General features: G+C 47.1%; 1 protein-coding gene and 2 long non-coding RNA genes across 8 annotated transcripts in view; 2 read left to right on the plus strand and 1 right to left on the minus strand.

Annotated features, from left to right (window-relative positions):
* Window positions 1-1,531: 1,531 nt before the first annotated feature.
* On the plus strand, window positions 1,532-4,825 carry LOC146761049 (uncharacterized). Its single transcript, XR_014945831.1, has 2 exons — window positions 1,532-3,425; window positions 3,792-4,825. It is a non-coding gene; the product is annotated as an uncharacterized LOC146761049 (long non-coding RNA).
* On the minus strand, window positions 3,275-7,234 carry LOC116653390 (uncharacterized). Its single transcript, XR_004307097.2, has 2 exons — window positions 5,416-7,234; window positions 3,275-4,350 (listed from the first exon to the last, which is right to left on the minus strand). It is a non-coding gene; the product is annotated as an uncharacterized LOC116653390 (long non-coding RNA).
* Window positions 7,235-8,040: 806 nt separating this feature from the next.
* The window catches only part of IRF2 (interferon regulatory factor 2), a 38,374-nt gene continuing 21,312 nt past the window's right edge, over window positions 8,041-25,102 (plus strand). The window contains exons 1-3 of one of the 6 annotated variants that reach the window (XM_085546682.1): window positions 8,041-8,276; window positions 23,338-23,468; window positions 24,396-24,503. In XM_085546682.1, the coding sequence (XP_085402808.1) occupies window positions 23,463-23,468; window positions 24,396-24,503 (114 nt within the window). In that variant the 5' untranslated portion in view covers window positions 8,041-8,276; window positions 23,338-23,462. The other 5 variants (XM_015861404.3, XM_015861403.3, XM_032444499.2 and 2 more) reach the window with 5 other exon arrangements.

Here is a 25,102-nt window from a genome sequence, read left to right on the forward strand (position 1 = left end):
GCCTAACTTTTCCCATCAAATCATGTCTGCTTTCTTGCTAGAGACCACTGTGTTCTGTCATGAAGTTGGTCACGTAAATGCCTCAGAAGAAAGATGCACAGTATTCGTTTTCCAAAGCATTTTGTTCAGTGTTTGCAGGCAGTGCTTGGAATTGAGCTCAGTAGGTCACCGCTGCTGCAGCAAAGCTGGGAGGACTCACTGGGACCTGTCTGCTGTGAGGCCGAGATGCTGCTGTCTGCAGAACATGGTGAGCTTCATATGGACTCAGCCAGTGAAATTCAGCAGCATGTGGTGTGAGAAGAACAACCTAGATGATAAAATTAGTCCTTCTGGACTCAATCTGTATATAGAAGTGGGCCATCCCATTCTGAGTTGTCTCCTTCCCTCTAAAGGAGGATGAAATTGCTATTTTCTCTTGTGCACAAAGCAGTGATGTTAGCTGAGTGCTCTGAGAGGATTTGATGCGAGGATGGACCTGTGTATGAAGGGTACTCCCATAGCATTTCATGGTCATTAAGGATGTACAGGATCTACTTAATTAACCATAACACCTTTAAGGAGAGCAGTGGAAACAACCAGCACCACTCTGTGCAAGAACATAAGTAAGACTAAACACTGACAGCTACCTTACAGAGCCATTTCTTTCTGTAGGATCCCTTGTAACAGACACGGGCATTTCCTCTTTCTCTCCCTTTCAGTTTCCGGTGCTAAAGCGATGATGTTTTGCCTTCCCTTTTATCCCATTCAGCTGAAAGCAGCTTCCTGCAGTCCGCACCCCTTCTGCATGGCACCATGCAACAAGGCTGGCTAAAAGGAGATAGCACCTTGCTCTGTCAGCAGTCGGCGTGGGGTCCTGCTGGGGTTCATGGTGTGCAGACCACAGCACAGGGCTTCATTGCTCAGCATGCCAGCACAGGGCTTTGAACTGCCTTTGACATAATGAAAATACATTGGTGAGCGGGCCAGCAGGAGGGAGGTGGCACATAGGAATGAGCACGTTCTGCAAACTCCTGTGGAGGGGAGAAACTGCAGCAGAGCTCGGGCCAGTCCAAGTCTTTTGAGCTGGACGTTGACCTTAGGAATGTAATCAGAGAGCTGATTATAAATAGTTGGTGCAGTTGTTGATGAGATTAAAATGTGCTGCGGCAGGCAGGCGGTTGGAGGCAGGGGTTACTCCCGTGTGTGCCCAGGATGCTGTGTGCTCATTTGTCTGTGGCTGCGTGTTGAGCCTGAAAAAGGGAAGTGGCTGAAAAATGCTCAGAAAATGTTCCCAGGGAGGGGGAAGGAGGAAGTCGTGTGGCTTACAAAAGAGGGGTGTGGGATGGGGGGGAAGGGGCTGGGGAGCAGAGAATTAATGAGGAGGGAGGGTGGTCACTGCGAGTGTTCAGAAAGCAAAACCATCAGACCAGGGGAATGCCCTGATAGATAACAGTGCTAAAAACCTCCAGGTAAACCACTGGTGCTGATCTGTGTTCAGCTGGTGATGCGTGATGGAGACGGGGGGAAAGGGAGGGCAAACGAGCAGGGAGGGAAGCGCAGGAGCTGGGCAATGGAAGTCAGAAATAGTATTTTATCTACGTGAAGATTTTGCTACTAAGAGGAATCAGCAGGGAGACCGTCTGGCTTTTAGTGTGATGGGAGAACTGTGTCTGGAGCAGGCAGTGGTCCATCTGTCATTGGGGCAGGGGATGGAGCTGAGTTTGTGTCTGGATGAGGAAATCCTGGAGGTGAGGTGTGCCAAGAGAAGGAGAAATTAGAAAGCAGGTAGATGGAGGATGTGGGAGAAACTGATCGTCTAATCCCAGCACCCCCAGCATAAGGGTGTGAGCAGCCACAGATCGGTGCCACCACGCTGTAACATAGTGAGAATCAGGCTGGGGAACAGTGCATAACCTGGAGGGAACATTTTACCTCCCCGAGTTCTTAGCAGAGGGAGAAATCAAATGCTCTTTCCTGACACGAGGCACAGCAATAGAAGTATTAAAAATAATGCTTCTATGAACACTGAAACTTCTGTAGTCGAGCTTCCTGTGGCTTCGTGCTTCCTGTTTATGTTCCTTTTGTGCCACGCATGGTGAGGGGTGAGCCCTGAGCACAGCCTGCCTGAGGCTCTGCCTGCTCCTGCCCACAGGGCTGGAAATGGGCATGGAGCTGCTGAGGGCAGAGATGGGGCCTCCCTGCTTTGGGAACACAGGCTGGTAACAGTCCCAGTGAGCCATCCACTTTGGGTATCCAGCACTGAGCTTACATGTACAAAGTGTGGAGAGACAGGCATTTAGTTCACTCCTTGGCTTTCCTCTGGACTTCAACTGCGTCTTCATCACCGTCACTTGAGAGATAGCGTGGCTGCAGTGGAGCTCACCACTTCCCTCCTTTCTAAGCTGGACGGCCATTTGTTTGGCTGCCATGTAAAGCACTGGCTGCAGGCCCGTGCCAACACAGCTAAGGGAGCCTTCCATTTACAGGCCACTTTTGGAGCATTAAGGACATGCTTTTGGAGCAGCTTGGAGAGGTGCTGATGTGACACTGAAAGCAATGGAGCCAAACATGGCACGGCTTTGAGCAGCCCTGGATTCCTGAGGGTGCCGGGTGCTGGCAGATCTGCTGGGCCTCCAGGCTGTGCCCACAGAGCAATGCAGGCAGGGAGAGATGGGGCAGAGCATCACAGACACTCCAAATACCTGAATGGAGAGAGGAAGCCCACAGGAACCTCACCCACAGAGCTAACGGCTTTGTGTCAATGTTATTTGACAGAATTCCACAAAGTATTTACAGCTATTTTATGTGCTCTAAAGGTTTTCTTGCCAAGGAATGACAGATTACTCCTGCTTTGAAGCTGATTGAGAACTATTACCATTACCAGCTTATCAGGCTGTTACATATTAGCCCAAGGTACAAGACTACAATGCTTTCCAAGAAAGAAAACTCCTGACCCGACAGCCAAACTCACTCCAAAAGTGAAGTGATGGTGCAGGAGCAAAGAAAAGCAAGGAAATCACATTTCTCCAGCTCCTTTCTGCAGGGAGTAGGTGACTCAGCACTCCCTTATACCTACCTCCATGGGAGAGGAGGAGCTCTGCCTCCACCTGGCAGCCGCCTGCCTTTGCTGCAGCTCTCAGTCTGCTCAACCTTCCCTTGGGGCAGCTGCTGCTGCTTAGCAGCTCAATAGCGTGCATACCTGAGGAGTGCTCCTTTGGTTAAAAGGAGGATTTGCTGCCCTGCATGGAATGCTTTAAAGCAAGGTGCAAATATGCAAATAATTACCACAAGAATCTGAGCTTTAGTTATTTATTTGGGAATCCTCCCCCTGACTTAATGGGCTAGCAGTGTCTAGCTGGTCTCCTGGGCCAAGGAAGCGAGCCCACCTGCTGTGCTGCCTCATAGCCCTGGATGAGCTTCTGGTTGTTGCTGTTTACTTCTTGCAGGTACAGAAAACACAAAGGCAAACCTGAGAGCAGTGAGGAAACCCAATGCCGGCAGCTGGGAAGGGGAGGGGGCTGAATTCCCTGAGCCCAGGCTGGCGCTGAGGCTGTCTGAGCAATATCCCCATGTTGTTTTGAGTCTGGATGTTCAGCCTATTTAAAACTCCCCTGCTTTGCAAAGTTTGTTTAATCTGTCGGTCCCTCTCTGATCTGTACGTGGCAAGTCAGCAGGTAAAGTGCATCGTGAGCCTTCTGCACATCACTGATTAAATAAGGCATTCAAAATAAAGCTGCTACTCATATTTGCTATTAATAGCCAATACTTTTTCTTCTCCCTCCATCCCCTGCCTTGACCTCTTTCTGTTGCAGATACAGAGCAGCCCTGCTGGGGGCTGACACACGAGGATTCAGCACCTCCCTCTGCTTTGCTGCAACGCTTCCCCATAAGCCCACCCTGGCAGGACCCCAGCGTGCAGCCAGTTCTGGGAACAGAGGACTGCAAGTCGGTGCTGCCGCTGCTGGTTATCGGCCCAGCCCTGGCATCCCGCCTCGACAGCCTCAACTGGGCTGTGCTGGCTGAGCAAACCTGAGAGCGGGGCAACGGTCAGAGCGACAGAAATGACTGGCTGGGGGAGAAGTGCAGTGAGATGGGCTCCAGGAGAGATGAGTCACTGCCGAGCTGCACTCCGGAAACAGCTCACAGAGCCAGATGCTGCTGTTCAGAAGATGAACTTACTGGGCTCTGCAGGCTGGCAGCAGAGGTGTGGTAGATGAACTTGGCTTCAGCTATTTCAGCACAAGCAGAAGGTGGATCCATTTGTGCTTGAGAAGAACGGAAAGCCGAGTGTGCAGAAGCTGTCCTGAAGCTCTGGAGGTCAGCCTGGGCAGCTCCAACACAGGCAGCACTCCTTATACAGCACTTACTCATCTGTTAATCATTAAACACTGATTAGAAAAGGCAAAACAGCCAAAACCTCAAAGGTGGTTCTGACTTTGTGGCCTTCCAGTACTTGAAGGGAGCTTACAAGCAGGAGGGGGAGTGCCTTTGTACATGGTCTGATAGTGATAGGGCAAGTGCAAAGCTTCAAACTACAAGAGGGAAGACTGAGCCTAAATGTGAGGAGGAAACTGTTTGCTTAGAGGGCAGTGAGGTGCTGGCACTGCTGCCCAGAGCTGTGGGTGCCCCATCCCTGGCGGTGTCCAAGGTTGGAAGGGCCCTGGGCAGCCTGAGCTGGAGGGGGGCACCCAGCCCACAGCAGGGGTTGGGGATGCTTTAAGGTCCCTTCCAACCCAAGCCATTCTGTGAGTCTATGATTGTGTGTCTTGGAAATGGCTCTGTATCTTGCAGTGACCATTTTTGCTTAAGGTAGCAGAGCCAAAAATTAAACATTTATATTTCACTCCCTTACAGTTGGCTTCTTTGTTTTCAGGATCACATTCGGCCATCGCCCAGTCTGTGCTGCAGGGTGAGACAGGGACTGTGCCAGAGAGGAAAGGCTCAGCTGTCTGTACCTAGCCCCACAGATGTGTAGGCACAGAGCACAGCCTTGCTTGCCATCAGGAGGAAGCCTTAGCCAGAAATGCTTTAAGAAAACTTCAAATTCTTCTGTGCTGCTGAGGTAGGGGCTGTGGGGTGACAGCTTGTGCTGCTGCTCTGCTGCCCACAGCAGGTGTGCAGGAGCTATGGGGGCAATGATAAGAGGTGGGGCATTGATTAGTCTATGCTGACCCATCTGACCAGGTGACACCCTGGGAAGGTGCCACAGCTGGTTTGCTCCCCATACCCCTCTGCCCTCCGGTTCAACACCCCTAGTATGGAGAGGGGCTCCCAAAGGAGCCTGGGCCCCTGCACTGGGTGTCCCTGCCTGAGCAGGACTGAGGCAGTGGGGCTACCTGCCCACTCAGCCGTGCAGTGGGTTGTTATCCTGTCTCTTTCTGATTGAATCCCCTAGTGGCTCAGTAAAGCAGCAGCTTAATGAATGAGGGCACCCACCTTTACATAAAGTGTGAGAGGCTTTGTGTTGCGAAAGAAAAGCTTCATTCTCACATCAGTCTTTTTTCTTTGTTGGCTCATTTTTGCTGGCACGTTTTGCAAAGTGCACTCAGTGCTGGCCGCAGAGGACTGTGTTTACAGTGTCGCTTAAAAATATCTTGCTCAGAGCACTTTCTTCAGCTAATTCAGACATTCCTGTTGTGAAGTCACCCCGAAACATCCTTTCACAACACTAAAATAGCAACAGGATTTTTTTTGGTGTTTTTTTTCCATCCTGGAATGGTTTTATGTCATTATTACCAACAACAACAGAGCAGCTCTCCTACCATCCACATTCTCAGCAATCAGATTGGCGCAGCTGAAATAACACGAGAGCTGAGGAGCACTCTGTAATGAAGACACCCTCTTCATGCTCTCATGGGCAGAGCTCCTGGCCAGAAGCACCTTGATGAGAGCAGAGGTGTCACACGGATGAGTTTACATTGAAATGCCTTAAGAAAGCACTCTACGTGCTGCAGATAGTGTTGGGGTGCTGCTGGTGTGCAGTGCTGAGCAGTTCCCTGAATATTATTAAACTGCAAAAATAAGCTGGATGGTTTCTTTACCCTCTGCAACTTCATGGATTCCCATTTTGAAGGATATATTCTTTTCTTCTTGTAGAAATCAAGGCCAGGCCAGCACAGTTAATCTTCTGCGCGCGGCGAGCAGGGTGCTAATGGAATCAACTGAGTCCCTGTGGAAGATGATGAATAGCGCAAACTGCAAACTTTGGCAATTCTGGAGAGAAAATGCTCTGAATATCAGACGCTCTGTGGTTAAATGCTCTGATTTGAACGTTGCCAGGTCTTACTGAAACAGCAGTTAGGAAAGCCAGAACTCTACTTTTGGGTGGAGTGAAGTCATCGTTGGAAGCTCTGTATCAAAAAGCATTCCCATTACCTTCCAGCATTGTGAAAGTACCACTGCAGATTTAACTTCTAGTACATCCCGGGAACATCTCATTGCAGAAGACATGGAGAGGAATGTCTTTGCTAATGCCTTTGCGTGAGCCCTGTGGAGATCAGAGGAAGGCAGCGAGAAGAAGTGGAAAGAGAGAGCTGGAAATTATTGTTCCTCCAGGAAGGCAACTGTGTCATTCACAGGCTGCCCACTTGGTGAATAAAGTGTCCTCTGAATGTGAGATTAAATTATTAGTGAGACTGTAAGCATTCTTCCCACGGCATCTGCTGAGGCATCAACTACGGACTTTCATAGCTCACTCATCCTGCAAACAAATTAAGAGCGTACACTGGAAGTGCCAATAGCCACAGAGCACTGCAGAACCAGCCTGGCCAACCTTTCCCTCTGCAGGCTGAGCAGTGCTGGGCAGGCTGCAGGCATTCACGGCTGGGCCCTTTGTGCCACACAGCAAAGTGCTCGAAGCAAAACCCATTAAGAAAACACATCCCATTGAGATGGAGATGCAGAGGTCTGTGGATACCGTTGCAGCCTCAAAGCAGCTTCCAGCCTCTAGAAATCTCTTGCTTAGGGGGTAGTTTGATGCAGAGTCTTCACGTTTAACAGCACCTCGTGTTTTTTCCTTCTACGAGCATGCTCGGGTGCTTTTTGATGCCCTGTGACCTCTTGGAACTTTAAAGCAGGAAATACCACTGTTCAATTAACTGCTGTGCATAGAGCCTCCTCCTCCCGACTGCTTTTAACCCGCCACCTGCTAGTTTCGTTTGATGCTCTCTAGTTCTTACGCTAGAAAAGCAAGCAACGCATCCCTACTTTTCTCTACTACAGTCTCTGCAGCCTAAAAGACCCCAGACTGTGCAGTCACTGGGCACCAGGGGCACTCCATGTTTTCAGTTGTCTTTGCTGCTCTCCCCTGAGCCTTTGCTGCTTCTCTGGGAGGTGGATGGGCTCCCCGTTGTGCTCTGTTCTGGAGCTCCACACCAGCTTCGTGACAACTGAGGGGCACCCAGCTGACCCTCCCCAGCGTGATGATGACTGAGCTGGGTGGATTCTCACACTGGTCACAGCTGGTGTAGGGGCGGCCTCCATCCTGCTTGGGGTCAGCACTGCCGGCTCAGTGAGCCACCATTTCCTACAGAGACCTCAAGCCCGTAAAGATTCAGCTTGAGTTTCCAGTTACCTAGTTTGGCTTTGTGGATACAGCTCACCCACCTGAACACGTGTGCAAGAATGTAAAGGTAATGTATAGACGTGCACATATGCAGGACAGGTGTGGATGCCACACACTGCATTTAAGCAGGACCTTTTACAACAAGTTATTCCTTATCTCCCACCGTGCTCGAGGCCTTTCCCTCATCATCTCTGGGCAGAGATGACGCACCCGGTCTCCCTTCAGCCATTCGCACCTCCTCGGCACGCAGACACTGAAGGCGGTTGGCAGAACCTGCCGCAGACCGAGAACTTTGGCGAAGCGATGCCGGCTCCTAAGCGCCGTGCTTAGCGCTCCTAGTCCCGCCCTGCTGTCCCCGCACGGTTGCGGCCCGCGGCTCCCGGCCCCGTCGGGACGTCGTGGCTCCGCTCGGGCGCCGTGTCCGTGGCTGCCGGGCGTGCTGCGGGCGGGCCGGGGCCGAGCCGCTTGATGACGGGCTCCGCAGCCCTGCCCCCGCCGCTGCGCGGCCGCCCGGCCCGGCGGGAGGCGGGGGGATTTCCAAGCGCCGGCGGCTCGCCGCTTCCTCTCCTTGTTTTGCTTTCGATCTGGACCTTTCGCGGCCCGGGCGGAGGGAGTAACTTTTAGTTTTGCTCCCGCGATTATTCAGCGCCTGTTTTCATTTCCATTTCGCGTCCCCTGGCAACGGCGGTAACCTTGAGGAATTATATAAGTGCCGCGAAGACGCTCCGGAAAGGTAACGAGCGCCCGTAGCCGTGTTATTTATTTCGTGTCTCATTTGTTGTTCTGCTCGTGCTGTTTTTTTACACCGGTACCGCCGTGGCGGTGCGCGCGTCCTGCGGGCAGAGCCCGGCCCTGGAGCGGAGCGGCTCAGAGCGGCACGGGGCGGCTCGGAGGCCGCGGTGCTGCCGGTGCTTGGGCGCGTCTGGCCGTGGGGACAAAGGAGCGGGCATGGGAGCACCGAGCGCGGCCCCGGCGCCGGAGGAGGCCGCGGGCCCGGGCGGGGCGTTGGGCTGCGAGCGGGCCTCGCTCGGATCCCCCCGGCTGCACGGCGCCCCGCGCCCCGCACTTGTTGCCGCGGCCGTTGGCGTGGGCGCGGCCCGGCCGGAGCGGGCCGAGGGGCTGCGGGAAGGGCCGCGGCGGGGAGCGCTGCTCGGCCCCTCCCGGCCGTTACACAAGCGGCGGCCGCGCCTCCCCCGCCCCCCACCCTCCGCCGCGGTGACGCCCAGCGGCGGGCGGTGCGACCCGCGCGGCGGCCTCCGCTCCGACCGACCGGCCGGCAGCTCCGAGCGTGTCAGCCTCACTGCCGCCTCACTGCCGCCTCACTGCCGCCTCACTGCCGCCGGGCCCGGGCGGAGCGGACGGCCTCGGCCACGGTCGCCGAGGATGGTGGTTCGGGCCGAGAGGCCGCGGGGCCCAGGGCCGCTCCCCGGCGCTCGGATGGCCTGTAAATATCCGGCGGAGAAACGCGGCTGCGGGGAGCGGGCGCTCGTCATTTTAGTACGCGGTGGGAACGAGCTGCGGGCCGGTATCGGCGGCACCTAACGGAGATGGAGCTGGAACGGCGCTCCCCGTCCCATCCGGCAGCAGCAGCGGCCTTTTGTTTACACGGGGCGCTGTCACGTTGCTCCCGTTCGGCTCTCGTGCCCTGCCGGGAGGGAGGCGGCGAGAGAAGGGCCCAGAGCCGGACAGCTTCCCGAATAAAAGTCGGGAGCCGGAGTTCTGTTTGCACTGCAGCGCCGAGCTGTGTCTGGGCACACGGCCGGGATCCAGGCTCTGCAATGAACGACTGCCTCGCCCAGCAGGGCCGGATCCCAGCGGCGTTCAGCTCCTTATCTCCCACTGAGCACCAGACGCAGCAGGGAGTTTCAGGCTGAGCTGTTTATACGCTGAGCTCCCATTAATGTGATTCTATCGATTTCATTTTCAGCACCCAGAACGCTGCTCCTAGATGCTATACATCTGTCATTTATACTGTGCTCAGGTCTTCTGGACAGCGATCTCTTGAACACAGGAGCTCTTGTAAAGCAGAACCAGAGATGAGATACTTAATGTTTAAGATGCTAGTTACTAAATCTAATTAGATTTGCATGTAGTATCCTTTAGCAGTACCAAATAAAGAGAGTTGAAAGTAGCACTAAAATTTGAATTCACGCTGGTGCGGAAATGGTGACACAATTATAAAACTAGCACGAGTGGTCGGGGAGGCAGATGGTTTCTGTCTGAATCACAGCCTTTCCGTGCCACTGACCCCTTCTGAGGCTTCACTGTCCCATAGTGGTGGTGTCTGTCAGAGGCATTGCTCCATGTGCCCCCAGCATGCTGTGGCTTCTTCTTGCTGACAGAACTCAGTGTGCAGTGAGTCCTTTGGCACGGCATTGCTTCACTGAGGCTCTATTCCATGTGTTTGGCTTGTTACAGGCACAGCCAGGTAACCTTGTGGGGTGGATCATGCTGCATAGAAAGGGGTAACTAGGAGGTTTGAGAAGTAAAATATTGCTGTTAGACAGGGGGTAAGGATCCAAATCTACGCTGTGTGGAGGCCTGCAGTTGTCTGTGGCGTCAGAAAAGCAGTCTTAATGAGACTTAATGAGAAGATGGGTGCTAAGATTCAAGAGGAACTGGAAATATATTTGGAATAGAAGGAGCCTGCATTAGGAAAACGGATTTATCTAGATAGATCCATGTGTGCCTTAAGCTGAAGTGTACACTTATGTATGTGTAATATGCATGTGTAAAAATAAAAGTTTTAAACCAAAACTGGGGAAAACTTATAGGTGAAGAATGGAGGCATATAGGTGAAGAATGTGAAGTTTGCTATGAGATAGCCTCTGTTTGGAGAGGGCCATCCTTGTGGCATTAACAATGCTGTTAATACATCTCCGGGATACAGTACTTGGAGTATCAGAAGCAATGGAAGCTCAGATACTGTAGTGACAGAGCCTACAGGTGGCCTAAGGAGGATGGGATGTCATCTATGTGCACAGCGGGTGCTGGTTGTTAAAGGCCGCCAGTGACAGGAAGTAGCACAGGACCTCGTGAATCGGTGCTCCTGGCCTAAATAGGAAGAGCGTAGATGAAGGCTGCGTGGTTCAAGGTGTTGACTGGCTGTCATATGTTAAAGTAGAGCAGAGAAGTGTTTCAGGAGCAGTAAAACCAGGGGCGTCTGTGGGTAATTCTCCATAGTAGATCTTCATGAAACAAGAAAACAATTTCTAAGGGGGAGAGGCACTCAGAAGTGTAAAATACTTGCAGGTGGCACGTAATTCTTCAAAGGCAGCATAACAGAGGCTCAAAGCACTTGCATGGCATCTGCCAGCAATACCACAAGAGCTGAAGAAGCCAGAAAGCAAAGTGGAGTGGTTCAGCAGAGGTAAAAAGACATCTTTCAGCAAGTTAATGTTTTGTGCTCAGTGAGAAGGATGGAAAAGAATGTAATATCTGTGTTAAACATAATAAGGTAGGCCAAACAGAGTCATGGAGCGAGTTGCTAGAAGCATGAAAACAAACAGTAAATCCTCTTTGAAGTGCATCAAAAGCAGGAAGTCTGCTGATAAATGATCCATGTGCAGAAGGAGTGCTCGAGGAAGATAAAGTCGCAACACAAGACTGAAACAAGGTCTTTGAGTCGTGTGCATTAGGAAGAGCTTGGAGAGGTTCTTTTGTTGGAGGCTTTTTACTGTTTTAAGGAGTCAGCGTGTTTGGGGTTTGCCCTCCAATAGGTGTGACTGTCTAAAGGGGTATCAGAACAAACTGCTGGAAATAGAGGGTGAGATGGAGGAGGTGATGCTTAAAATGCGAAGTTGCTACTGCATTCCGTGATGTGTGTCACTTGTTGCTTAGAGCTGGCCTTGGTGTTCCAGGAATAGAAGGTGACAAATCTCTTGTCAGTTGTTCAAGTTTTCTGTGGAGACGGAAAGCTCTAGGGCAGTTGGTTCTGTGTTTGTTTGTTTGCCAGAAGTTAGTGAATGGGATTAGTGAGCGGGAGGTATAAATGTGATATCTTGACAAAGAATAGGCCTGGCTTTTGTTGAGGAGACTTTGTGCGTCACCAGTCTTGTGGGGTTTGTAAAGGTGTTGTTGAGCTGTTGTTGAGATCTCCTTGATACCGCCCTTCCCTGAGCAGGGCTGGTCTCAGTGTGGGATCAGGTTGCTCTGAGCCCATGCCTGCTGGATGGAAAAAGGGTGCTGGTTGTCCCTGCTGGTCAGCGGGTGCAGGAGGGGCTGGGTGGTCGTAGAACAAGTTTGCTTGTTGGACTCACCTGTTGTTCCCTGTAGTAAAACCCCAAAGGCCAAGCTGCAAAGCCTGCAGAAGGATCTTGTTATGTTGAAAGCCCAGCTGTAAGGCTGCAGATGAAATTCAGAACAGACAGATGAAATGTAATGCACATGGAAGGGAATGTAGTCTTAACTTTATATACAAGAGGGAAGCTTGAACTGACTCTTTTTACTGGGGAAAAGATCACAGGACGAAGGTAATCCTATGAAAAAAATAAGCTCTGTGCCCAGCAGTGGCTCAGGAAACAGAAGGCGGGTTAGGAATTATTAGGAAGGAGTAAAACATGGAAAAGTAAGCACCATCATGCCACCATAAACCCCTGTTGCTCCCCTCTCCTGAACAGCATTAACGGTTTCTGTTTCCCCATCTCAGAAAGGGTGCAGTGAAACCGGCAGAGCTGCAGAGAAAGGCATTGAGGACAATCAGGTGGATAGAACAGCTTTTGTGAAAGACTGGGGCGCCTCAGCTTGGCCAGGAGATGGTTGAGGAGGATATGGGAATGTTCCTTGAAATCACCAGTATAATAAGAAGAACGAACAGGCAGCGGGGAACAGGTTAGCGCAGCCCACAGAAAACAATTGAGAGGCACTCAGTACAGGAGGAGGTGTTTGTCGGGCAGCCCATAAATGCGGTGCTCCCTGCCCTGGCGTGCTGTGGGTGCCAGCAGTTTAAGCGGGTTCACAAGCGATTAGGCAGCCTGTGGGAGAGAAACCTGCCGTGCAGCTTAGCAGTCGGTACAGGTCAGTTTCAAACTTGGAGCACTGAATATCCACATACTACAGCAGGTACCAATCAAGAATTCTTTCTGAGAACTAAGTGCAGGCAGAGGTTTTCTACATGAGGATAAGGACAAGTGATCCATTTGTGAGTTACCTTGAGAAGAGAGACTGTGCACTGACCTTTGTGAATATAATCTTGTGCCACAGCTTTTTAGGTAATTTCAGGATAAAGAACATGTTTCCAAGATGCTCCTGTTCAGTCTGTACTGGTTACACCTGGACTTGTTAACCAGGCACAGGTTCAATGCATCATGCATGCACCTAAAGCTGCATGGGAGTGGTGTTCCAGCAAAATTCTTTGGGGGGTTTATAGGATTGGAACCTCCATTTGTGGACTTTCAGTGCTGAAAGTCTGGATCTGTTTGTAGATAAAGAAGGAGAACTAATCACACGTTACTTGTTTTGTGGGGCTCTTACTTATCTCTGTGACTTGTTAAAGATTGACCTTTCAGAACTCAGTTCTTCAAAGGCCTGTGGTAATTGTTATATTGAGGATATAAGCCATAAGGCAGTGTTTACAGAAGTTTTATTATAGCTTGTGCTGCTATAAACTCTGCTTAGTGTCAGATGTTTTGTTTTTTGAGATCACAACTGCGAAAGGAAAACAAAAAAATCAGCAAACCAAGAAGAATGAGGAAACCAGATTTATTACACTGCATGTTCCTCCTGTAAGAATGACTTTATGGGGGAAAAAAGTATTCCGTGTAGTTAAAGAACTTCCTTCTCTTCTTCAGATACATTGAATCATTACTTGTGACCCTTATGAGGGCTCTTCCTTGCACTGACAGTGTGTGAGCTCTTGTCTTAGGGTTAAAATAGCCAGTAGGAAAAACTAGTATTGATTTTAACTGTTGACGTCTGTTGCAGTGGATGTTGTCTAACCATTTCTATAGAATCATTTGCAGTAGTTTTTAAAGACTTAGCATGGGTACAGCACAAGAGAAGGAGGGTTTGCTTACAACTTGCTATAAGAGCTTGCTGCTCTTAATCAAGATGTTTGGTTGAGTTGTACAGATGTGCTTTAATTTAATTGAGATGAAACAAGTGGAAAGTACAGAACTATTGAATCAAATGCAGCGTGGCGTATCAATTGTGAAAAGCAAAAGAAGCCAATTCTCTTGCCAGAAGCATTCCAAATTTGTAACAGCGTCTTATGAAATTTATCTGAAGTAAAAACAATTCCACCGTTGAAAAAAGGGGACGACAGGAAGCAAATACTTTAAAGCTGCTGAAATCTTTCCTGCGGGGTTTGAGATCCACACGCTGTGATGTTAAAAACGTGAAAGCAAAACTTGAGCATAAAATTGAAACCAAATATAAACAAAAGTGAAACTGACTCCATTGGTTTTCATTTCCAAGTTGGCAAAAATGAAAGAATAAACACAGAGCGAGGAAGCGTGAGAGCTGGACTTGGTAATGTTTAATTCCACGTTGTTATTTATTTCATCTGTTAGTAAATTTGACTTCAACACTCCTTTAACTGAATAGAGGATAAGCAGTAAGAGCTTTGCCCACTGGTTAATGCTTTTCCCATCTAATTCTCCCTGTGATGACCCGGTGGTGCTCAATGTGGCCTTGTTCTTGTGGGGAAGTAGCGTTTGGAAACATTGTAGTAATACTGGCATTGGCGTGTCTGGGAAACTTGAATGCGCGTCCTTCTCATATGTAGAGACGCATGTTCACGGGCTGTATTGAACGAAGTGTTGACTGGGTATCAGGACTTAGTTGTTTGGGTGCCAAACCTGTTCTGGAGAATCAGGATTCGTGAGGGAAACTGCTGAAGACTGGCTTTGTTTAGCTCAATATTGTTTATCTGGCTCAGCATAGCAGTGAAGATGAGTTGAGTGGTCTTACTCTACCTCTGCAGTATTTTAGGAAACCTCCAAGATAGAAATAGCTGCTGCAGATCAGGAATTGGGGCTGTCTCGTTGCTGTTAGTCTGTGATTGACACAAACGTTAGAGGAAGAACATATTGTATGAGCGATCCCTTTAACCATTCATATCTCAACATGAATGAGTGAAGAAGTTCCTGTATGTCCTGTGGTAGTGAGAAGACTAATGTATCTGTACAAAGTAGGATTACAACATACTGTTTCAACACGTGTCTTTACAAAGCGTTTTATTATTTAGTGCCCTTGAAATGGAGACCTTTACAATTTACATACAAGAGAGGGATGTTTCTCTGTTAAATTCACCACTGTCTGCCAGTATCTCTGGGATAACTAACTCAATTTAAGTTATTTTTTGTGCTCACACATCTGCTTCTTTCACGGTGCTATTTTTGTAAGCATAAATAAGTGCATGTGACAGACATGTTTCCAGCTTGCAGTGCGGATGATTCAGAGTATCCCAGCCCCTAAGTCTGTGCCTTCTGTGGTCTGTCCTTAAAGCAAGCGTGCTAAGCAAGTGGCACAAGTGTGTTTTACTAAACCAAAACAGCATATATATCTCTTTACTAATTGAACCATCTTAGCCAGGTGTTTGGAAGTCATCCCTTCCCTTGGAATTGAGGGATAAACTGCTTTCACGAGAGGGCTGGTTTTGGTGCTCGGTGAGTAGTTAGGCAGGGATGGTTTCTGACTTTTGCTCTTGGTTCTGGATGCTGTGCTGGTGATCAGAAGTCAGGGTAGCAAAAGAAGATGTGGATTAGCTATTAACTTTGGTGGTAGAGGCTGCCTTTGCCCAGACAATAAGGTGAAAGCTTTAAACAAATATTAAATCGTACTTTAGTGTAGTGTGCAAATAGTTTTTGCTGCACGTTGCAGAACAGTACGTTACACAAACAAGGCTAGCTGTGGGAAATGAGTCCAATCTGAGCAAGGTGGATTACATCAGGTTCAGGTCATGGCCAGTAAATGTGAAAGCTCTTCCTTGAACGCATTTCTCGATGTTAGCTGTCTGAAATAATTTTTCTGCTTCTCTGAGTGCCTTTAAAACATAACCGTCTTTTCTGGAGGCTTGCCCAATCCTCACAAGCTCCCAGTGTGGGAACACTGAGATTAAGGACTTCTGGTTGCAGCGGCTGCTTTTCTTACTTGTGGTGTCCTGACCATGTATTTAGTCAGAGGAGTGACAGGACAGGGTCTTAAAGTTAAAGACAGGTCTGCTGCAGGCTTTTAAAAAGATGTTTACAGTGTATAATCCCCATCTTTTAGGTACTTGCACATATGATTTTGTGTTGCTTTCATAAAGACCAGTTGCATGAAGGAAATGTGTGCTGGGCAGATGTTTTAGGGATGTCTCCTGCAAGCCTCCTCACAGAGCACCGAGCCTAACAGAACTGGGTAGGGACTTGAAAAAATGCTGCTGAGATGCATTAGTGTGATAAAATAAGTGATTCTTGAGAATTGTTTGAGCCTTAACAGCCTTGTAGTTTTCATCAGCCTGGAAAATTCCTTGTGAATCAGCTGTCAAATGCTGAGTTTTCCTGACAGATTTAAGAATGTGCTGGGTTTGGCCGCAATGGAGCCGCATCAGCTATTATATGTGGGTGTTCGGGAGTGAATTTGTGTATGAGCAGTTAATTCCAGATTAGAATTGATTTATTTGGGGATAACTACTTCCCCGATGCATGGAATTAATTGTTGCCTGACAACAACGCCTGTTATTTTTCCTGTTGTAAACAAGCCCGTTCTAAACTTGTCTGAGTGAAGGACTGATCTACTACTGAAAAAAAAGACCACTTTGACTTCTGGCAGCTTTTGGGGGAAAAATCGTGACACTTCCCAGGTGCTGAAAACAAATCTTGAGCAATCACCAGGCCTAAAACAAAGCTTAAGGAGTAAATAAATCAGGTACAATTGTGGCTGTATTTCAGACTTCTAGAGAAGGTGGCAGGGAAAGAATTGTATGTAATCACATGCTGTTGGCTGCCGCTTGTGTGGACGTGCTGTCATCCTGACCCCATCTGAAGCTGACATCTCCATCCTGAGTCAAGGTGAGACCAGGGAAGCAAAAGAGAGAAAAGAAGGAAACAAAGTATTCCTTTAAAGTGAAGCAGCAGCTTTGTATGCTCACCAGACTTGGGGACATTTGTGGGTGTACAGATGATCTTGGTGGCACAGATACTGCAGGGATGATCTTTAACAACCTATTTGTTAGAAGCCTGGGCCAAGTTCCCAGCTGATGTAAGGCACTGTGTTGCCAAAGAAGCGAATGGGCTCAGCAGCAGATATTCATATCTTATGTTATGTTTGTATTCAGCATAAGAGACAGTAAAATGGAAACCTTGTTGTAGGTATGGAGAAGCTGAAGCATTGTCTCATAGCAGCTCAGTGCAGAGGCACAAGTCAGGCTCCTGGTTCTGTTGTATTAAAATCTCTCTGCTTTTCTTCGGTGCAGTTCAAGTCTACAAATTCAAGGGCTACCTTTAACAATGCCTGAGATCACTACAAAACAACAGCTCACATCTTTGCTGCTGAAGGAAAATAAGCTTTGCATGGAAACCAAAGGAAAGAGTCTGTTTTGATGTGTAATGTCTGAAACCCAGCCAGGACATGTTAACACCCTTTGGGTGGAACAGAAATGCTATAGGGCTGATGAAATACACTCTATACAGTAGGAGTTCCCATTGTACATTTTCCTGGGCTTGTTTGTCGTGCAGTGTATAGTGCTGATTTCAGTACGTTTGAGGTATTTCTTTGTTCAGTTTTTTTTTATTCTGTAAGGAATGTTGGGGTGGTTGGGTAGTTTTTCCACCCTCCAGCCCTTGAGGACACAAGACTTTTGTTTTCCTTCCACCTTCCTGCATCTTCCTTTCCTGCAGCAGCAGCACAAGAGGGGAATGCTGAATATCCCCCTCTTTCCATCCACTCACACCTCCCTACAGCCTGAGGTGAGCACCACCAGCCCATGCTGAGCAGGACCTTTGGAAGTTGTGTAGCTGTTGCTGGCACCATCCCACAGATTTCCAGCCATGATCCTGGTGTGGCCTGTGGTTTGGGAGCTGCGGTAAGCAGGTGAATATTTCTCTGTGGTTGTCCTTGGTTGCTCTTACTAATGGACAGGCCAGGCCAGGTACTGTAAGAGCCTGTGCCTTACCAGCCTGCCTGCTATTTAATTGTTGGCTTTCCAGCCTGTCTTGATGGAGTCTCCTCCTTCTTGCGGGCACCTGAGCAAGTGAGATACAACCTTCCTTGGCTCTTGTGAGTTATTTTTCTTGGTGACGCTCAGGAAGGACATAGCACACTCACACAGACCTTGTTTGCTGCTGCCATTGCTAAAGAGCAGGAAGAATACTGGCTTTGCAGCGGTGTGGATCAAGAAGTACGGCCAGGGGGTGTGGAGCAGTGGGTAGGCTTTAAATGGAAGGGAGCACAAGGCAGAGTTGGGATTTTTGCATTGTCCCTGTTTAGTAGTCAGTGTCTGTAGGGAGCAGAGGAGAGGGGCACCATTAATGCATGACAGGAAAAGACCAGAGAGGGTACCTGTTTTGCTGTCTATCATGAATTTGTCCATGAGTCTAGGAAGTCTTTTCTAGGGTTTCCTTTTCTTTCTTGCCTTGTATCTCTATTTTACAACTCCAGGTGCTTCAGGGTTTTATTTGGAACTATTAACCCATGCTCCTGTGAGAGCGGATATGTGTACTTTTCCTCATTTACTAATGTTACTTTAATTAAGTGTTTTGCTGTAGGTTCCAATAAAGATAACGTGTATTTGCATAATTTTGGGTTGTCAGAAAGCAGGCATGTTAATTCTGCATTGACAGCATTAGTGGTAAGATTTTCTTTGTGCTTTGGGAAGATGTGAAATATACCCAGGCAGAAGTCTCTTATAGGATGCAGTTCAGATGTGTGAATTCAGTTACATCTGTTTCAACTTAAATCTTGTTTATGGTACAGAAGTATTTCTGACCAGGTCACATTAACAGGTTTTCTTACCTAGGGAAATATCTCTGAATAGGGTGACTTCCAAGCTAGGTTTGCTCAGAGTCCATACACGCAAAATGCTGTGTGAAGGCAGAGTCTGTTGTGACCAAGGGCCAGAATTTTGCTTCTAAGTGCTGGTCGTCAGAATAAGATCATGTTTCTTTGTATCCCTGAACAGTCTTGGCACGTGGACAAGTACAGAACCCAGTTCCCTGAATCCTAAAATTAGTTTATGGTCTCATTTCAGCATATGTTTGGTCACACAGAGCGACTGATGTTTTTCTGATGTGCACCAGCATTAGAAAGCAAAGGGAATACTTTAAAAGATTATCAGCACAGCACAGATACCAAATTACTATTATTGTTATTTTAAATACTGTCAGTTCTCTATTCACAGAGGAAGGAGAACCAGATCCCGTGCAATATTCTGCACAAGTCCTCTAGGGAACAGATGTTTTTTCATACCTCTGGGGAAAGGCTGTGACCTGTGTCGCAAATATGCCCCCAAGTGCCTTACCTTACCTTGCCTTCTCACAGCTGTGCTTCCATATCCAGATAGGGAAAGAAGAGTTGTTTTCTCCATATTTATTTATTTATTTATTTATTCATATATTTACTTTGCTTCCATAGAGATAAGTTCAAAAACCGTTGTTGTTGTAGGCATAGAGCAGTCTGTGGTTTGGGGATAACCTTTGTGTCTTCTCAGTTATCCAGATGCTGACAGACAGAGCGAAATGGAAGGGAATAGAAAGAACATCTTATGCTGTTCAAACTTACTATGTGCTCTACTGTGCTTTCACTTTCTTTCTACAGCTACCATAATTCTACTGAGGAGCTCTTCTTTCTCAAAGCTTGTGCTTTCTATATGTCGGTTGTGTCATTTCCTTGTTACCTAGTATCAAGGAAATTACTAGTATGTCTTAGCATACAGCAGGGACGGCTACAAGCTGTTTATAGAACATTACCGAATGAAAATATTTAAAGCTGTGGGGATAGATAGAATGTAACCCAACTGTTGTTTACAGCTTTTCTAGTATTTCTTTACAGGGAAATCTCTCTTGAGAATAACTATTACTTTACATATCTCTTTAAAAACAAACAATTGCTATAAGTTTCCTTCTAAAGAGTCTTACATAAAGAATGTTAGAAAAACATATCTTGCAAAGACATATGGAGCTGAAATTCAATAGAACATTATGTCTTAAGGATGCTGTAGTGGCAGCTGCCTGCTCAATGTTCTTTGTATCACTGTTCATAAAAGCACTTATACCTGTGCTTCGGTCTTTTCCTTCAGCTGTCTTTCTTGAGAGGTTGGCTTGTATGCTCGACTCCAGTTACAATTCCCATGTAGAAATCTTATTTTCCAGTGTGATGTGTTGTAGTAGAAGCTGTGTTTCTGGCTGACCTCCTCCAAGCTTCTGTATTCATAGCTGGGTTGTGCTGTCCAGACTGCAGCAACTTGTGCTATCTTTCTTCGATAACACCTCTCTCTGAGTTGCATCTGTGGGATTAAGGCAGTTTATAGCTTGTCAGAGAGGAGGTTCCATCAGATTTTCATGGTGTCTAACTGCAAAAACAAAAAGTCGGAGCTGACTGCAGAACTAGCACAAACCTTCAAAAGACCTTAAAATACTATTACAGTACTGCTGCAGTATTAGTGCTATAGTACTGTTGTATAGTGTCACTGTACTATTATCATTCCCCACAGACTGAAGTCACTGAGTGTAGGGTAATGGCTGTTCTGAAGTAACGTCAGTCAATATGTTCCAGCTCCCACAGCTGAGAAGTCAACAGCCCCTGACTGTGGCCCTCTCTAAGAAAGATGTTGTTGATGAAAATGCAGCAAGAAAGGGGAAATTATATTAACAGAGCTATCAAGCTTAATGTGTTTCTGAGATGTATAGTTACAAATTCTGGTTCTTGTTGATGTGCTTTCTTGTTAAGAATGGCAAGTGTTGACAAAGTGAATTCCCAGTAGGTAGGCCTACTTTCATGTCTAAATGAGTTCTTCTTTTCTTGTAGGAAACAAAAATGTTTTCTTGGGTCCCATCTGCATTAGTAGTTGATTGTGTTTCTTGGCTTTTACTCCTCCCCTCCCCCCACCACAGGACAATTATAAACCAGAACTAAAAACAGACAGAAATTATTCTCAGTGTCATGCCAGAAAGCTTGACTTCAGCATGGTTCTCTGGAAATGCTGAGCATTTTCCTGAGCCCTCCCTTGAGAGGTGCTGGAGGTCACTACAGCCCAAGTTTGTAGCTGTGGTATAAAGCACAATGTCTTTATTAGCAGTTTTGGATACTGAGGATGCCACCTGTCCTCTCCAGCTGCTCTCATGCTGGAGTGCACTCCTGTCTCTGCTGTGTGGTTTTGGTCAGGATGGGAGCATTGGTTAAGCTTCAGCCGAATGAACAAACCTTATAGAAGGAGGTGTTGCTTGCAACCTGGGTACTTCCCAGTGTTCACAAAGTTTCTTCGTGTTCACAAAGCCATCTGGGTGAGAAAAGTCTTGTCTCATGATGAGACTGAGATAGAGCTGAAGGCAGTCTCAAAGCACAAAATTCATGTACTCACATGTAGTGGTGACTCCAGGGTTGTAAATCTGAAGGGGAAGTGCACCATGAAGGTTGATGAGCAGTGGGCGGTAGGTGCAGAGGCGCTCCTGGTGTTGCAGGCCTGCTTCAGACTCTAAATGTTAAGGTTTCGTTCTCCTTAAAAGGATTCACTGTTTCATTTTTTCCTTTCTGATGGGTAATCACCAGAGAGAAGCAGGAGTGAGGGGGCTTGGTGAGCCCTGTGTTTTGTGTGGCTTTGTGTTTGCTTCATAGTTAACATATTCTAATCTGGGGTGAAGATGACTTGATGCTTAGTGATGGCTAGTTAAACTTGATGTGCCTTTGCTGCCTGTTTAGGGGAAATGTAGAGATCTTTAAAAACGTGAGCAACAATTAGCGGTAGAAGGTGATTTTGCCACCACTTGTAGAGGGATGGATTTCAAGCTGACACTGAAGGCAACAACAAAAATAATACAGAAAGGAGCCATCATTATGAGACTCCCAGGTGCACCTATTAACCCTGCCTCATAACTGTGTCACACATCCTGCAAGGCATTAGTGAAATACAGGGTTTACTTTTTGAGGCGCTGCAGAATCATGGTGTTTTTTACTATATGAGCAAAGCACGTGTTTGACAGCCCTGGAGGGAAGATGTGGCACCTTCATTTTGCACAGACAATTGCTAGATAGAGCTGACTAGTTATTTTCATTGCAGAGATGTTGCTGACGTACGGCAGCCAAAAAACCACAGCATTTTAATGTCTTTATGGGCCGTGCTGTCCGAAGGCAGAATGGTCTGAGAGTGCTTTCTGAAAACGTCAGGCTTTATTTTCTTCAGCTCGTGGTCATTGAGGAGCGCAGGATATGTTTTGATGAATGCACACATGCTGCATTTGCCCTTCTGTGAAATACAGCTCCCCAGAAGATGCCCACAGCTCCCTCCCGCTGCACATCACCACAGGTTATTTTTAGCTGGGTTTGGTTTTACTTTCAGATAAACAGATCTTGGAAGCCACTCCTCCCTTCTCACAAGCCAAACCGCTTTTCTGCTTAGCGCTGAGGAATTTGAAGTGGTGCAGGTGATGGATGTGAAGGCGTATGCTGCTGGCTATGGATGCTGTGCTGGTCTCAGAGGATTCCACGCACTGGGAAGGAGATGAGCATCTGCAGGGAACAGCTGGCAGAGCCCCTGGGGATGTGAGAGAGATGAGATAAATGTCTCTACCTTGCTGTTCTGGGCAAGGCCTGCTTCCTAGTAGCAGCGGTGCCAGCAGTTTCTCCTCTCCTGAAACTCATCACTTTTTTCACAAAAGCAGTTTTTATTTTTTTCTCCCCCAGGTGGAATTTGCTGCTGCTACCTTATAGGTTACTGCCTTGCTTTTTGTGTAACTGGTTCATTCAGATAGGTTTGACATTTGTCTTAGAGGCTTGTTAGCCACAACACAGGATGCATCCTGTGCACACACATACAAACTGAAATCTGAAGATTATACGTAGTGTTTCCTTGCCTTGTCTCAGAGTGTACGTATATTTGAAGAAGTCTTATGAAGAAAAGCTTATAAGATGGTAGTTGCATCTGTGTACTTCTTCCTTGACAGCTAAATAGAAGAGCACTCGCATTTTTAGTGCAGTCGTTGGTGTTTTTCAACTCTGACCCTAGTTCTGATAGGTGAGAAGTGGCACTGAGTGTTCCATACAGGACAGTTGGTACTGGAAGGGCTTCCAGGGCCTGACTGCATCTGCTTTGTAAAAAAGTACCTGTACTTCTTGCATATTTGAAGAGGGAATATTGCATTTTAGCTTCACTGACAGTTGGACTAGGTGATCTCAGTGGTATTTTACAACATTAATGTTTCTGTGATTCTGTGTTCCTGTCACTCAGAAAAGAGCTTTGCTCCTGCACAGACTGGGGCTTCACAGGAGCGTTCTGCCATTGCTGGGTTCCAGAGTTGTCTGCTTTCTCATATCTGAAAGCAAGCTGAGCAATTGCGAGCATTTTCTAAGCTATTTTAGACCTTTTTGGTCACTGGAAACATATTAGAGGGCCTTATTGTTGCACTCAGGTTCTAATTCTTTGCTGGTTTCAGGAAATACATGTCCTCAGAGCAATGAGAGGAAACTTTGAACATTTTTCTTCCTCTTGTGCTGGGTGTGGGCTTGGTGCTGCCTGATTGTTAGTTTGTCTGATGCTGGTAGTCCCATAGGAAAAAAGAACAAATGCATTTACATTTGTGTCATTGCTGTGTGCTTTCAGATGTGTAGCCTAGTCTTTTTGTTTTTCTCTTTTTTTTTTTTTCTTTTTTTCATTTTTAAAGATCAAAGGTGACAAGAATAGCAGAGCAGAGAAGTTAAGAATGATGCAGAGAACGCAGATGTGAAGAACAAAGGAGAGAGGAAGGAGCTGAGCCTGGTGTAGTGGGGGAGAGAAGAAGAAGCCTAAATGCAAGTACTTGAACGTGGAAATGATTGATTGCAGGCTGGTTAGCAGGAGTTTAATGCGGTGCTTTAATCTGCATCTAGTGCTGCTTGGCACTTTGAGATAGGTTAATGTTTTTAAAATTATTTGTCCTGACTTCAAGACTTTGGACTCTTCTGTCAATAATTTACTGTTCTAAATGGGGAAGTGGCATCAGGGTCACGTGTGCTTGTGTGTGTGTGTGAGAGAGAGACAAAGAAGACGGTTGGAGCCTTAGCTGAGTAACATAACGTGTCCTGATGCATCTGAGGGGGCTGCAAAGTGCTCCTTTCCTAGCTAAGCACTATTGGAATGTAGTTCAAGAAAAAGTCAGTGACTGAGTTCATCAGGGAAGGCTGGAGAGAAGGGGTTGTACTGTGCAACCAGAACCAAGCTGTCTCATAAAGTACTGCGATGAAAAATATAGTGTTTGCTGTCTTAATCAAGTTTGTGCAACAGAAGCAGCCATTTGAAAACACTCTAGTTAATACATACATAATTATAGCTAGTACAGAGATGCTTCCTGCGTGGCTTTGTTTTCTGGTTTTGTTGTTTTCTCTTGTTGGCAAAAAATGTATTCAGCAAATGCAGGTTCATAGGCCATCGAAAGAGGTCTCTGCAGGAGGAGAACTGATTTGCTTTGTGGTATCCTGCCTGTGTCATTAGAAGAGCTGTTGTCATTGATATGTGTCTTCAGGTGACAGGGGTTTACTAATGCAGATGTACCACAAGACTGACCACTTTTTCCTATGGAGAAAGTCTTATCATCTCAGTTGCTCTTAGAGGAGTCTCCTTCGTAGATCCAAAGCCACTATTACTATTGTTAAGTGCCTGCAAATTGCTAATAAGTAGGTCTGTGTGTATTTTGTGCCGAGTGCTGCCAGGAAAACAAGTAACATTGTCCCTTGTTCCCTTCAGCTCCTTCCAGCGCAGGTAACAATGCCTGTCGAAAGAATGCGGATGCGCCCATGGCTGGAAGAACAAATAAATTCTAACACAATACCGGGGCTGAAATGGCTAAATAAGGTAAGGGGTGTGTTTGTGCAAGCATGCCTGCATTTGTGTGTGAATGAGGTCCTTCATAGTGGTGTACATTGGTGTTCTTAGTTTTCAAAGGGACAACATAAGGAGGAAGGGCAACGCTGAATGCTTCCTGCTGAACCTGTTCTTCTGGCCTTACGTTCCAGATCTGAAGCTCTTTGCATTTGCCTGTTAGATCTGTGACTTGTTTCTAAGCATTTTTTCTCCTCTGACCCTTTGCTGGTGAAAAAAATGTAGACTCTGTGAAGTTTTTTAGCTGGAACAAATTGGTTACCAAATAGTGTCAGAGGGATTTTAAACAAAATGCTCATCTGAGGTGGAACGTTATGTTCTGCATTAACCTCTGAGCTGAAGTAGTGATCTCTTTCAGACTTGTATGAAATCTCTTAATAGTTTTTAAAGCAGTGAATCTGAGAAAAAAATCAGGTAATTTTTCCTATATCAGACCCAACTTACTATTCCATGTCCAGAGCTCATAGTGAGAGTGCTAGAAACTTTGTGAGCACATTGGAACCCAGTTGCATTTGTTTAGTTGATTTGGTAAAACAGTGTATTTGAGACTTTGAGCTGTAATAAACCCCAGA

This window comes from Coturnix japonica, chromosome 4 (assembly GCF_054131305.1).
Source record: "Coturnix japonica strain WE chromosome 4, WE-NBRP24, whole genome shotgun sequence".
Lineage (NCBI taxonomy): Eukaryota > Metazoa > Chordata > Aves > Galliformes > Phasianidae > Coturnix > Coturnix japonica.